The sequence below is a fragment of the Microtus ochrogaster genome, chromosome 21 (assembly GCF_000317375.1).
Source record: "Microtus ochrogaster isolate Prairie Vole_2 chromosome 21, MicOch1.0, whole genome shotgun sequence".
Classification (NCBI taxonomy): domain Eukaryota; kingdom Metazoa; phylum Chordata; class Mammalia; order Rodentia; family Cricetidae; genus Microtus; species Microtus ochrogaster.
The window spans coordinates 28,347,111-28,363,014 of record NC_022022.1 but is presented as its reverse complement, the minus strand read 5'-3'; the positions used below and the strand labels follow the sequence as shown (position 1 = coordinate 28,363,014).

Sequence of the window (15,904 nt, the reverse complement as noted above, 5' to 3'; positions counted from 1 at the left end):
GTACCGCTTTGTTCTATTTCTTCTTCTTCATGCTTCCTAGTTTTCAAACCTGTCTTCTCCTCCTGTGTTTCCAAAGGACACTGCCCCTTCCTCGCACTTCACTGGTGAAGTTACAGGAGACAGATCCTGAAGAAATTAATCTTGAACCCATCTATTATTTTCCTAAGGACCAAGACATAGGAGGGCAAGGCTGGGACCAGGAAAGGAGGCACCCCTTTATGCAAAGGCGGCATATGGAGAAAAATCGACAGAGAAGATTCTGGGCTGGGGACGGGGGTAGCGGATTTCATTCTTCTCCAGTTCCTGACCCTTTTGGGGGTGGGGGTAATCACTCTCAAATGTCAATCTTTACTTCTTAGGAGATCTGATCAGGGTTTAGCCAGTCGGATCGTAGCAGATAATCGCTGGATGCCAGCACTTGAGGGCACATACTCCAAATAAAATGCAAACTGTCATTGCGGCAGGTCGACTTCAGAGCCACAGGTGGAAGACCGGAGGAAAGCGGCCCAGGGCTCCCAGCGGCCGGTCACAACACAGTTCTCAGAGTGCACCTGCACACACCCACGGGCACGCATTCAAGCCACAGGCTGTGGGTTCTGCTAATGTCCTTCCCTGCCCTCCTCCCTGCCCCACCTCGCTCGCTTTCCCTTCCCCACCCCCAGCCCTCGCCCCACACAATGAGATTTTTGTTTGCTTCGGTAGCATGTGACAGTAGAGTACCTGCTTTGCCTAACTCAGCGCGCAGGTCTCTCGGGTAACAGGTGGCAACTTCCCCTGTTGGATGGTAGGTATATAAAAAAAGAATGACCTCATAGGGGTGGAGCTCGGGGACTCCAGGTAGCACTCACAGACAGGTAACCCTGCAGTGAGGCTGTGTCGTTAGAAGGGGGTCAATTCATGCCGAGGTTCACCCTGAGGCGCTTAAGCAACCAGCCATTGCCTGCAAACCTCCAAAGTTTGTCTCACGGCCTCAGATGGAGCCCAGGGAAGCCGCTGGGAAGGAAACCATGGGAAGCAAGAGAAAGAACCTGACCTTCTTGAGACCCAGGCTGTACATGCTGGAAAGAAGGAAGACAGACACTGTGGTGGACAGCAGTGTTCCTGGGGACCACTCTGGCACCTTGAGGAGGAGCCAGTCTGACAGGACCGAATACAACCAGAAACTGCAAGGTAACCGAAGGAAAGGAAGCTGCTGCAGGTGGCTTTCCTCCAGGTCTAGGTTGGCCCGTTCCCATTTGCAGGGACACTTGAGGCAGAGTAGAAAATCAGATCCAACTTTCCCTTCTTACAAAACAAGAAAATGAAATTGAAAAAGGGACTCATGAGACATAGAGACAATTTCTATGATGAGAATCAGTGGTTAAAGAGCCCCCGCTGAATTTTTCTTAATGCTGTTCAATTTTCTCTGGTGAGAGTAATATTTTTTTCCCTCTACCTTCCTTGTTCCTCCTCCTTCCCCCATCCAACGTAAAAAGGGGAAAGGACTGGTACACACGTGATTTTAAAACCTCCAAGAGGCAGTTTATCCCGGTAGGTGGCTCTAAGATGTCACACCGTGAGCTCTAGCAAGGAAACTGTACTAAGCCATGACTGAAGTTACCTTAAACAGGGACGTGGAACTATAATCATGTCTGTGCAAACTAAGTAGTGTTATAGTCAGTGGGATGCTCTGAAAGAATTGCTGGAAAATCACTTTAACGAGCATGCCCTCAGAGTGGACTGAATAGCCTCCAAGCGGGGCAGAGCTGTTCTGCACACTTAACGCTGAGTGACCACGTAGGAAATAACCACTTTACTTCTGTGACGGTGGTAAGATAATTTGGCACCATTATTATAACACGTCTTCCCTATCTGGCCCTGGAGTCCTCTCTCCTCTCGACTCCCCTCTAAAGGTCGGTAAGACAGCAGGCAGGGATTTGTCTCCGTGGCTGCACCTGCCATGTGAGCCTCCAGATCCTGTCTCTCCTGTTCTGTGCACAAAGCCGGCATGAACCCCCCCCCCAGCCCCCTCAGCCCACTGCGACTTCTCATCTTAGACTTCAAAACGGCAATAGCACTAAAGGACCAATGGGACACACTTGTTAGCGGAGCGCTTTCCTCAGAAACAAGCCTAGACTTGGTTATGCAAATTAATCAACTCAAATGCATTTAAATTAAATGTTTAAAAACTCTAACTGGGGCATCATGCTTTTTGAAAATTCTGCATGGCTCAACACTGAATTGCACTGTCAGTCTTTATCCTTAAAGAAGCTGTGTTTAATGAGGAATAGTATTTGATCCTTCCAGGCAATGTTGGGAAGAATGCAAATTTTAGTCACGCACACTTGGTTTTGCAATTATGACTTTTCAATTTACTACATACAAGATGTTGAAGAAAAATGTCTTTAAAATTTCTGAGCTCCTGCTTTCTTATTTTTGAACGTGAGATTAATGATATCTGTCATATAGTGCTGAAGATTGAATTAGACAATTACACAAACCTCTAGTACCTTGGCTGACAGATATTATATGCTCTGTAAATAAGAACAATAGTTATTTTCAATTTCACGAACATTAGGTACCATACTAAAGGCCCAGCAGGATATTTATCCAAACGTTTCTGTCTTAGGTTTTCTAACTTCTTTTTGCCCCTTGATAAAGATAGGCCGTACAGGAATTCAGAAGTCCCCCACATTGTTCTCAGCAAAGCCTCTTCCATCACTTTCACTAATCCAGCATCTTTCTGCCTCAGACTTTCCATCAAAGAAATAAGTTAGGAATGATTTTGGAACTTATTAAGTTTTGCTCTTCTCTTCCTAACTGTATTCAACGAAAGGCCGAAGGCCACAAAACCCAGCGGGCGTTTGTTAGTCACTCTGTCAAAGTCCGCAGGCTGCTTGCACACTTCATTTGGTTTGTGAGTTTTGTCTGTTCTGCGGGATGTTGTCTTTGGAAATGGGAAGAAGACGCAGAGTTCACCCATGTTCCTAGAAGTACTTGTGTATGTGTGTGTGTCGGGGGGGATCACCAGGGAGTGTAGAGAGTTCACCCATGTTCCTAGAAGTACTTGTGTATGTGTGTGTGTGGGGGGATCACCAGGGAGTGTAGAGGTCACATCAGAGCTGTAATTTAGCTGGACTTCTGAGAAGAAACATGTTTAGCTGCAATCCAGTGAAACCTAAATTCTAATGCCTAAGGGGACGTTCAGGATTCATTTACAGCAGATGCTTTGGCAGCGGTGGGAGGCGTTTCCTCCGCTATGTTCAAGGCAGGGAGCTCTGTGGGCTTTCTGTCTGGTTTGTTCAATGCCCACAGTGGACTGTGGTCAGGTGACTCCTACATCTCTCCCTTATTGGAATGGCAAAGGTTTGGCCTCCATCTTTGCTGGAACTGGTAGTCCCCAGGAGGAATTTTAAAAAGGCAACTTGGGCTGGATAGAGCCCTAGAAAGATGGTCCAGAACGATTTTGAGGTCAGGATGCTTTCGAAGACTGGAATTTCCAGTACTCGTACAGACCTCAATTCATTCAGGCAGTTGTTCAGAGTGGTGTGTTGTTATTTGAGTAATTCTCTGTTCCAGTTCTCTGCCAAAGCCTGCTCGTCGGTCCTGGAAAAACGGATCTTTCTCCAGTGTCTGTGAGCTTACCTTTTAATTCACACGAGGCAGTCTTGCTGTTGTTGTTGTTGTTTTTAATTTTTATAATGTTTTAGCTGATTAAATTTTAAGTTGCAATAATAATTTTTTTAAATGAAGCTTTTCATAAAAACTACAGGATCAGGGCCACAGAAAACATCTCTAAAGTAATGACCTTGTAGAAGGCCGTCTTCCCACTTTTGGCTCCTGATCCACTTTTGGCTGTGCAGGGATAGTTGGATCCTACACCCAGCACTGGGTTTCTTTACTCCTACACCAGACTATTCAGTGAGTCGGTTGGTCATATATGTTATATGTCGTGTCTTGTCTTAATGTTGAGCCAAAGCACAAGGATAATGTCTTATTAAAAAGAAAAAAGGACATATTTTATCCCTCAAAGCCTTGTAGTTGGCATGAGAAAGATAAGGAAGGCAAACAAACAGATGCAAAATGGCAGCTAGGCGGAAGTAGGGGCTGGGTCAAAGGTTCCAAACAACCAGTGGGGGGGAGGAAATTATTAGGTCTCTAAGACGTGATAAGCTGGAGATAGGGAGAAAGTACAGATGGGAAGTAGGAGGATTTTAACTTCTGCACGGTATTTCATCTGAAGTACAATGTTCTTCCTTATTGCTTCTATCAACTCTTCTTCCCTCTCCAACCTCTCCCCCTACACATACTCCATGAAAGAGCCTTGCTTTGTGAAATGTCCCATTTCTGCATATAGAGTCAGGCCCAGCACAAATGACTACTCGATAGTATTGACCTATTCAGTAACTATTCAACAGAACAAATGATTTGAATGCTCTGACCCATGCAGGCAAAGGACATGAGCAGACACCAAAGCCTGAATAAAGCTTAGGCATCGGCAAGTGCCTTCATACGGGAGGGTTCATACCTCCAGCAATCAACATGATTGTTCATTCAAACAAAACACGTGAATGTACAGAATTGCACGCACAACGGCTACATTTTGGTGGCGGTCTATCTCATGTCTCACTCTGCACCATAGAGTGCAGTGACTATACTCTGTTCTCCCATTCCTTACGGTCATCTGTCCCACCTTTCAGATTAGCTAGCTTCCTTATTCTCATCCTACTGAGGGCCTTAGTAGAGGAAACATCAGGGGAAGCTTAGAAGTCGAGCTGTAAAAATGTAGGATTTCGTATATGATTACCTGTATTAACCTTATTTGAATTAAGCCTGTCTTGGTTCTATACATCGGCATATGTAGCTTTCTATATAAAGAATACACTGACATGTGTGTGCACTCGAGATATTTCTGCGCTGCTTAAGCTCTTTATTAAAATGTTAGTGACTGAGGTTCTGCGGTCTTGTCTGAAACCGTAACCATGGATGTTACTGATGCAGTTTCTGCCCCTCAGACCATATGTTTTTACATATAAATCCAAACTTTCGCAGTAATACTTAGTCCAAAAAATGATATTTAGAAATGAGACCTTTGAGAAGTAATCAGATCTGGACAAGAACCCTAATAAATGGAATTGATGGCTTTGAAAGACACTCAAGAAGCTTTCTTGTCTCTTTGCTGCCACTTGTATATAAATACCTGTAAACCAGGAAGGAGGCCCTCATCAGAAATCAGGTCTGCTAGGAACTTGACCTTGGATTTCACAGCCGGTAGAATGGTGAGAAACAAAAGCGTGTCCCTTATGCCACACAATCTATAATACTAGCTTAGAAAAGCTAGAACTGACCAATAGTATTTTCACCCTCTAGTTAGCTTTTATAGTTGGTAAATATTTTTGCTAGTGAAGCAGTCTCTGAGAATGGGAGTAAATAGAAAAAAAAATGCCATTATCTCTGATAAGAGGAGTCAAAACTTATACTCTTGGCAGAGCTGATGGCATCTTATTCCCATCCTTCTTTTATTATATTTCAGAAAACAAAGATCTCTTACCACTGAGAAAGAACTGGCAGATTTTCCTATAGAACCCTAAGGCTTTGGTACTCTAATGCTAAAAAAAACAAATTTCCCTAAGGCACACACTTCAGACAGATTGCATCATACGAGAACCACAGCTCAACTGAAAAGTTGAACTTGGCCAAATTATGAGTCCACTCAATGTATTGTGTTTCTAAAGAATATTCTGGAGTGAGTGGGAGCTACTTGCAAGGAGAGACTTGTAACTGTTTTGCTCCAGGCCTCGTGGAGGAGGCCCTGAAAGGAAAGGCTAAACTACCTATGTGTTTCTAAGCCGGAGCCATCCCTGTTCCTGCCTCCTCCTGCTGCCTCCAGACACCATTTGCTAAAGACAACGCCTCAGAACTAGGAACTTGACACCTGCCAAAAGAGGTGTGTGCTTGTTTGGAGAACAAGCCCTGAAAAGAAAGTCTAACTGCTTCCAGTAGTTTCTGTCTCATTCATGCGGAGCAACAAAATGGAAGTGTGTTCCAGTGCCTTTTTTTTTTTTTTTTTCACTAGAGAGTCAAGGTGTCCTGCAGGTGTTAGAAAATTTCTTTGAAATCGCGAGCCACCAGAAAGCAGCGACTCCAACACAACCCTGTGTTGATTAGGGCTGGCTTTTCGGTAACTTTCCTAAAGACGGAAGGTATTATTTCTAGTTGTGTGGTTTTTCTTATCCATAAAAATCAGAATTTTACCAGTCCATGAAATGTGGAATCAAGTGGTGAGAGAGAATGAAAAGGGAAGAAGAAAGATGCTGGGGGAGGGGATGCCAGATATGAAAATAAATGTATCTAAAAATAGTAACAGAGCTGGGGAAAGACCAGTAAGAGAGGAAGACTCGATTAATGTTCATCTTTGGTAGTTTCTCACGGGGGCCCACAGCCGGTGAACAATGACACATAGATTTATTAATTATGAAAGCATGGCCTTACCTTAGGCTTTTTCTAACTAGCTCTTATAACTTAATTAACCTATTATCGTACTCTGCGTTCTATCACCTGGCTCAGTTACCTTTCCTCTGTTCCATTGTCTGACTTGCTTTGCAGCACACTGGCGCCTCCCACTGTGCCTAGATTCATCCTGTTGACTTCCGCTCTCTCTGCCCAGAAGTCCCGCCTATTCTCTTCCTGCCGAGCTGTTGGTCATTTAGTTCTTTGTTAAACCAATCAGAAGGTGCCTTAGCAAAGACACATCTTCACGATGTAAACAAATATTCCATGACAATCTTTACCTCTGCTAGTATAGAAGATTTTTTTTTTTAAAAAAAAAATGTCTGTTTATAGAATTCTATTTATAAGCTGACACCATCATATTAACATCAGTTCTTTTGTAAGGGTTGGTTTTCTGGGGAAAGTGGGATTGTCATAGTAACACTGAACACGGTACGGTCTCAGGTGAAACTCGAGTGTCGCTGGCTGCCCTCTCCTGACCAAGTAAGTGGAGAGTCCTTGGAATCAAGGTTACTGCCTGTTAGGCTGCCTTATTCTCCCATGGAGACTACATCTGGAACCTGGAATTTCCTGATGCACAGCCTTCAGTGTTGGCTGTAGGCTCGCTTTGGCCTGTTCCTATCCCATTTTCCTATGGGTGAACTTTCGCTGTGTTTCAGTTAGTCCCGAGAGGTAACTGATTATGGGGAGATTCTTGAACGTATCAAACTGGAGTGTTTGTTCGTACCACGCCTAGGATGCCCTTGGTAGATGGGAGGCCTCACAGGGAAAGATGAAGTTTACAAGCCTTAAGGCTAGGTAGGAGTGCATGTGCCCCTGCATTGAGCTGAATTCTGGCATGACACTCTTACCGATCTGAGAAATCTAAGCTTGAACTTGGCTTTCAGATTGCTATGAAGGTAGCTTTGTCAAAAAAAAAAAAAAAAAAAAAAAAAAAAAAAAAAAAAAAAGCTACATCACTTTTCACTTGACAGTTGGCCAGCTCTGTTTATAACTTTTAGATATGTAGGCATGGCATGCCAGAAGCATTTGTACCCTTGCACCGGGTCGCTGGAGAAGGGCAGGCATGAATTGGAGCTGTGACATACCTCCTGTATGTGATCTTCCCTCTATGCAGGATCCTGCAAAGCAAGCAGAAAGTGAAATGGAGGGAACAGGGAAAAAGTGAGCGCCGTTATCCACCAGGGTGTTGGTAGCAAAGAACTTCCACACACCAGCACATAATCCTGATTCTTCGCACTTCTGGCTTTGTATGGTAAAACTTGGGGTTGAACATAGGTGCATACAATATCGGAAAACAGAATACAGTCAGTTAAGCAACTTGCCAGACATTTTACTGATACCAAGTTAAAGCAATTTGGGGTTTACTGCATGCCTTTTACAATTCTTCTACTCTTGCAACACAGCTTAGACTAGCCAGCTTTTGCTCGGAAACACACATTCTTTCTTTCACAACGTGGCCTAGCCAGTATTGCTGTTTTTAAAAATAATTCTTGCTGGGCGGTGGTGGCGCACGCCTTTAATCCCAGCACTCAGGAGGCAGAGGCAGGCGGATCTCTGTGAGTTCGAGACCAGCCTGGTCTACAAGAGCTAGTTCCAGGACAGGCTCCAAAGCCACAGAGAAACCCTGTCTCGAAAAACCAAAAAAAAAAAATAAATAAATAAAATAAAAAAATAAAAATAATTCTTATTGCTGCTGTTTTTCAGGGACTAAAATTGCGAAATTAAGCCAAGCAAATCTTCCCTCTGGTAGCAGGAGCTTAATGGTCTCCATTTTCTGCTTCGTTGAACACCTTAACGCTCTTCTTTATTTTTTATGCCTGTTATCCTTTATTTTTCTCTCCATAAAATGCATCTAAGAGGCTGAAAGCCCTAGTGTGTAGCAGAGGTGGAGAAGACACCACCGTTACAAATGACAGTATGCAGTTAGCAGGATATGGCGGCACATCTTTAATCCTTAGCCCTCGGGAGGCAGAAGCAAGCAGATCTCTATGAGTTCAACACCAAGCTGTTCTGCATCACTGTCCAGGACATCCAGGGCTGCACAGAGAGGTCCTGTCTCACGAAACAAAACAAAATAAAGCAAGCAAGCCAGGCGGTGGTGGCGCACGCCTTTAATCCCAGCACTCGGGAGGCAGAGGCAGGCGGATCTCTGTGAGTTCGAGGCCAGCCTGCCTCTGCCTACAAGAGCTAGTTCCAGGACAGGAACCAAAAAAGCTACAGAGAAACCCTGTCTCAAAAATCAAAAATAAAATAAAATAAAATAAAATAAAATAAAGCAAGCAAGCAGACAAACAAAACTATGGAGCTGTCATTCAAAAATTAGCAGTTCTGTGTACGGGTGAGTGAGACTGTAAATAGAATTCTACAAAGTCAGTCTGAATCCTGAGCTGTAAACGGGAATGCAGCAGGAAAATAGAGCCTTGTGATTAAAAGCCTTTGTATGAGGGTATCTGGAGCAATTTCTCCCTTGATTAGTGAATCAGAGAAGAGCAATTCTGGGAAAGCTGCACTGAGGCCACAGCAAAGAATGCCTGGAACTCTCTGGCTATCTCAGGGAGCTGTGACTTGAAGAGGCTGAAAGGCCATACCATCTCACTGCTGGTCTAGGTGTCTGAGTAAGAAATTGTTTTCCCTGAATGCTTCTTGATGTTAGGTCTTTAAAGTCAAGAGAGAGAGAGAGAGAGAGAGAGAGAGAGAGAGAGAGAGAGAGCTGTCACGGATTTCTGCTTCTGTGTTGGTTATGAAATGGCTGATTGAAGGCATTGTTTACCTTCAGTGCAGCCCTGATTTTACTCGGGGAAAAACAGCGAGTCCCTTGAAGAATTAGAAGGTGTCTCCTCCCACACAAGTGCCAGCAATTTTCTACGATCAGCAATCAGAACTGTAGAGTTAAACACGCACCTGCTTCCTGGCTGAGAATGAGGCCTTTGCTCAAGCTGAAAGTTTCTTTCCTTAAATCCCTGGAGGTCTGCATCCTCCTCACTGAAATCTCTGCACCCTCCACAATCCTTCCCCCGAGCTCCCTGCCTACAGTGGCATGGAAAGGAAATACCATTCCTCTACCCTCTTAGAGTCTCTGGATGGGGATGGTGAAATGGGCTGATAAAAGGCAGGTTAACTGGGAGAAAAGTGACAGATTTTATTTGAAATCTGTTTGCTTTGACTCAAAGTGCTTTATAGAGAAAAGCAACAATCCCAAAGACACAGATGAACCTGGAGTTCTGTACTGTAAAAAAGCAGGATTGGAGGCTCAGCCGCCGGCAAGAAATTGAGGAAGGCTGTAGGTTTTTCAAGAAGGGATGTTGTGCAGATTCATCAGGATGCCTGCCAGCTGTCTGCCTCCAGTGACAGGAGCTCTACTCTTCCTGACCCAGCCAGCCCTTCTCCGCGTGGAAATTTGTGCTTTACTTTTAGAGTAAAAAAAAAAAAGGGAGAGACAAAGTCCTTCCTGCAGCTGCCCTTCCCAGACACCTTCAGCTCAGAATAATCCATACAGGAAATCAAGTGTAGAGGGGTGTGTTCTGCTCCTTCAGTGGTCTTCATCTCTGAATTCACATAAGTATGCCAACCCCCTCTCTTTTTCCTATTTAGATATAATTCATTTTGGGAGCAGAAGCTTAGGCCTACTTCAGCATTTAAGGGATGCCTGATATTTGGCGCGCACTCCCTGAGTTGTTGTCCATTTAATGATTTGAAAGTATTTCATGGTTAACTGCAGCTGTATTGATTCGTATGGCTGGCATATAATTCTATAATTCCAATTTTCCCAGTCTTTAATGATAGCCAACTTTTGCAACTACGTTATTTTGTTTTTCTGTAGCAGAGGAAAGATAACAGAAATCAACATATTGAAGAAGAAAATACAATTTATTGCTGCCGTAACCTTTGTCTCTATGACATCAGAGGCACACTAAAAGCAATACAGAAGCTGTGATAAGAAAAAGTTTAATTGCACCCCTAAAATATAGATGGGGTGTGTGCAGAACAAATCGGTGAAATAAGAAGCCTTTTAGGATTTTCAGAGGTGGGTCACTCAGAGTGATTAAGCATGTTCTATGATTTGAAACAAAGGATAAATACACACTGACTGTTGAAAATGGAAGGTACCCAGACACCAGCTGAACATTTGTTTGTCACTAAGCTGGTCACACTAGTAAGTGGTGACATCAGTTCTTCTGAGTGTCCTGTGTTCCAAGGTCACTGTGTGTGTGTGTGTGTGTGTGTGTGTGTGTGTGTGTGTGTGTGTGTGTGTGTGACAGACAAACTGCCTTCTTCTTTGTTCTAGCTGTAGTCTTCTGTAGCCATGCCTGTTTTCTGTTTTTTTCTTAAGGGATTGACCAGTCTTGACAATGTTTTGAAAAATGTCCCAAAGCCCTTAGATCCCCTGATTTACAAGGACATTCACTACCACCTTTAAGAAAACCATGAGCACATATTTTTGAGGACTGTATCATTTTACACTCGCAAGAAAACGTTTTACATACATGTAAATAAGGAAGATCTGTGCGCACAGGGAATAAAGTCAGTACTTCCTAGAATAACTGGAATAGCCTACTTTAAAAACCTAACATGAATTATCGGAGCTGGTCTTAGCTGCTGGTCAGCACTAACCCCAGAACACAGCTCAATAAGAATGCTTGCTGGAAGACAGCCAGGATGTCTACTCATGGTGCTTCTTTCCAAAGAGTCCATGCTGTTTTTGTTAATTAGCACCAAAGAGGAGCAAGTGCCAGGCCCTGGGCTCAGTCCTCAGCTCAGAGAAAAAAAATTTAAAAAAATAAATAAATAATAAACTATTCAAAACTAAATATTTCTAAAAGTATAAGTTCACTTTATGCTTTAACCTTTCATTTTTTAATATTTCTTTATACACATGTCAAATAAGGGCATAAATTTAGATTCTTTTTGATGAAGGAATATTTGGAGAGAAATCAATATTCTCTGAGAAAAATGAAGTTTTACCATATTGCAGTTACAAGAAATAACTTTTACACATTTTATTTTTTCTGGTCTGGGGACCTAACCTAGGGCTTATATTCTAGGCTAATGCTCTACTCTGAGCTGTATCCACATTTGCTTTTTATAGTAGGCAAAATATAACTTATACATCACTACATCAGTTTGCATTAAAATTGTATTAATACAATTTTTAATGAGGAAAAACTAATCACAAAATTTCAAGTCCTTACATTTTTTGCTGTATGTTCTAAATTGTTTAAGTTAAAAAACTAAAAACTTATTTTAAGATATTCAAACTGTAGTTTGACTTTTCTGTATTTTTAGATTGTATTAAAATCTGTATGAGAGCCGAGGACCTCATATTAGATCATGATAGGGAATATAACTCACAGTATGTACACAATTATGTATATGTGCACTATACACACATATACTGATGTGTGGATCATTGTTTGTAGATGATGCTTAGAATCTACAATAAGTGATTAAATAGAACTTTAAAAAAATCAATTTCAATTAGTTGAAAGGAAAACAAATTCTGGTTTTTACTTCTCTGAAATCTATTACAATGATAATTAAATAGATAACGAAAGGCTAGGGACGTAGCTCAGTGATAAAATGTTTGTCTAACATATGTGTAGTCCTGAGTTCAGTCCCCAGGACAACACAAAGAACAGGGAGGAGAGAGAGAGGGAATGGGAAGAGTGGAAAATGACGTACCTCTATGTCTGATGCTTTGACAATGAGAAAGAGCAGGGCTGTGAAATGCTGGTTCTTTGGCATGACAGTCATTGCAACCACGAAAACACAGCAGCTGTGGTTGCCTGCACTGGGCCAGTACAGGAAAGGGTGGGTCCTCAGTCAGACATGGGCTGGGGAGGCACTCACAGAGCCCTGCCTCTCTGAGCTGAACTTTACTCCTGGTTCTTGGGGAGGAGCAGTCATTGTCCTCAGTTGTGTAGCTCAGGTGAGCCCAGCAGGCTCCACTGGGCAGTTCCAAACACACTGTAAGACAGACAGACGGTCCTGGTTAAACTCAGTGGCTCACAAAATGAAAGGACATGAATACAAAAGTAGGCCTTGTGTGGAATTGAGAGGAAACAGAGGTGGGAAAGAGACACGAGAGGAAGGGGTTGAGAATAACCAGAATGCTTTGTGCACATGTATGAAGCAGCCAAAAACAAATTTAACAAAAATTAGAAGTTAAAAAAAAAGAGGGCATAAGCAATGATCCTCAAATGATTTTCTCACAGTTTACTCAAATTATTTTTGCAGTGAATTTATTCAGGCATTATAGGCAAAAGCGGAAGAAGGAGGGAAGGGAAGAGAGAAAGGAAGAAAGAAAAGGAAAAAGGAAGGAAGGAAAGAAAAGAATAGTTGATATCAATCCTGTGACTGTTACGGAAACCCTGACTTGCTTCTCTGGAAGTTTCTACTCGAAACTCTGCTCCTAAGTGGCCCTCCGGTGACCTCTCTCTCCAGTGGCAGCTGTGACTGGGACCAGTTCCTGATCACTTCCCGTCACAGGGTTCCACCTCTCACTATCTGGCATGCCGCATTTCTCACCAGCAATTGTCGCATTATTTCTCATTCCTAACTAAAAGATGTTTCCAAAGACTGAGGGTTGGCTTTGTGTTTCACTGCTGTTGCTACAATCAGAACCAAGTTCTCAGCAGTGCCACAGCTCACATTTGGGGACAGAATGTTCTCAGTCGTCCTGTGAGGCCCCGTGCACTGTGGGACATAAACAGCATCCTCATCTTCTGTGGACTAGCTGCTAGAAGCTCTTCTTCACACCACTCTGTCATGACAACAAGAGCAGTAATTGTTCACAAATGTTTCCTAAGAGGACATGTAGAATTGTCAAGCTATGAGCCACTCACAGGCACTATGGGTACTCAATAAATATTTGTCAAATAAATGAGTATATGCATAAAAATCAGTGCCCCATCCAGTCAAAACTCTATACACTCAACAATAAGACACAGACAATGGGAAAAACTGAGCATGGCAAGATTTTCCTACCCGCACTCTCACTCTGTTCAGAACTTAGAGCCTCCCTTTTCATTCATCTTTCTTTTACTAAGGCTGTGAAATAAAGAAATTTCTAGAAAGTGCCCACCCATTTTTAGCTCCTAATTATCCTGGCTGTGCTATGCTGCTCACTGTTAGGGCCTCTAAATTCAAACAATACGACTTCAGTATTTTTCAAGCCTGTAAGTGTTGCTGAATTCCTTTTAGTAAGCCACATTGCTACCTTCTGCAGCAATTAGCAGCCAGAGGAAATAAATCAGAAGCCTTGTGAGTGAGGGTAAAGTATTTTCCTCCCCCAGTAGTTGAGCTTTCAAACTTGGAGCAGTGGAGGTTCATCTCCCTCCATATTTTCTCTGAATACCTCCCTGGCTTCCCTCCAAAACCTGCCTGACACGCAATTATTTTCACCCTATTTCACAGAAGGCTCACCCCATTCATCTTCCTGTGGGTCAGATTTCCATTAGCTGATAAAAGAGCTTTACCGTGTGAAAATTATGTCCATAGGGTTCAACAGCATCCTGCCGAGGGCTTTTTGTTTATTTTGCTTTTGTATTTTGTGGAGTGTGGCAAACATGGGGAAAGGTTTGAAATAAGACCTGGGTTAAAGAGCATTTATAATTATATCTGGGGAGGTGGCAAGGATCCAGTGAGAGTAAAACTCTAGATTCAACAATGAGTGAAAGTTTGCTCTGTACGGACATCTAGAATTAGACTGATGCTGATGATGCTGGTGATGCTAGTGATGCTGATGATGCTGATGTTGATGCTGGTGATGCTGATGATGCTGATGCCGATGGAGAAGATGATGGTCTGACCTCCGTTTCTGCCTTTGTTGCTTATGTGGCTTACTTTGCTTTCTTTCTAAAAAAAAAAAGTATTTATTTTTGTTTTATATTTATAAGTGAGTGTCTGCATATATGTACACCACACTTGTTTCTGGTGTCCAAGGTGGCCAGAAGACAGCACTGGAGTCCCTGGAACTGGAGTTGCAGATAGTTGTGAGGTAGCTGATATATATACTGGGAACGAAACTCTGGTCCTCTATTGTAACAGCAAATACCCTTAACCACTGAGCCGTCTCTCCAGCCTAGACTTAGATTTTCTAGAAATTAGTTTTGTTCTCTAAGTAAAGCACAGAATTAGGTACAACTATCATTTTGTCTCCTCCTCATTATTTTTTCTGTTTTTCCTTATTTGGTTTTATGGTCACACTACCTTGTCAACCAACTCAGAAATCTAAGCTTAGGTTTCACCCCTCTCTTAGCCTAAATTGATTAATAGGCCATGCTAATTTCTTTCCAAGTTTCTCTTGATTTGTTCACTTCTTATTATTGTCATGGAAATAAACTAAGCAGACTATTTAACTGTGTAGTTAAATGTCTGCCTTTGCTTCCTTGCCTTAAGGCTTGATTGGAAACCTCTCCTCCCAAATATGATCTTATACAGACCAAAATGACCTTGAAAAAAAACTTAATTGCATCACTGCTTTGTCCAATGATTTCCTATTGTCATGGTTTAGGTATAAAGTGCCTATCCAAAAGGTATAATGTTAAAGACTAGGCCCCCAGCTAGTAGAACCAGTCACTAAGAGGCTACTGGATCCTGGATGCTCTGACTTCCCTGAGGAATCAATCCATTGACTGATTCATAATCTGATGCTATTATTAATAGGAGGTGAGGTGGCTGGTAGGTGGGTCACAGGGCATCTTGGTCCTTGGCTTTTTCTAGTCCCTCTCTCTGCTTCCCTGCTGTCCTGGGATGAGCTTCCCTGCCCTACTATGTTTTTCTGCCATTGTGTTTCATCTACAGGCTCAGAGAGGTTGGAGTCATCCAATTATGAACTGAGATAGACACATAGTCATGATAAATATTTCCACTTTAAGTTGTTTTCCTTAGGTGTTTTGGCACAGAAACCAAACACTAGTTAGCACTTGCTGTATTTAAAAGTCTGAGTTTTTTAAAGGATGCCTTTATGATCTGTACCATAACAGTCTCCGTAAACGTAGTGTCTTCTCGTGCCCCTAACAACTATACTTCCCTCACGTGAAGGTGTTTTCCATCTTGATTTTTAGTCAAGCTCTATATATCCTGCTCCTTTAGCTAATACCATCTCTTCTCTCCTAGTTACCTCTCAAGAGCCTGGCTTCGAGGCTGAGCTAGGCTTTTTAGTCCAGGCCATAGGAAATGATAATTATTAATCTGTACGCTGTCTTTTTTCCCAATATGGCTGATGTTTCTAAATTGCAAAGTGATTGGTTTGCAGGCTCACTCTAGAATTGTTTTCTTCTTAATCCTTTTCATTTGTCTCATCCAAACTCTAATATAGCAGTAACAGAGCCGGGCGGTGGTGGCACACGCCTGTAATCCCAGCACTCGGGAGGCAGAGGCAGGCGGATCTCTGTGAGTTCGAGGCCAGCCT

At 42.7% G+C, this 15,904-nt stretch overlaps 1 protein-coding gene across 1 annotated transcript in view; it reads left to right on the top strand.

Annotated features, from left to right (window-relative positions):
• The first annotated feature begins 974 nt into the window (after positions 1-974).
• The window catches only part of Arhgef38 (Rho guanine nucleotide exchange factor 38), an 89,526-nt gene continuing 74,596 nt past the window's right edge, over positions 975-15,904 (top strand). Inside the window, exon 1 of the mRNA XM_005357309.2 lies at positions 975-1,170. Coding sequence (XP_005357366.1) covers positions 975-1,170 — 196 coding nt within the window. The remainder of the gene's footprint in view (positions 1,171-15,904) is intronic.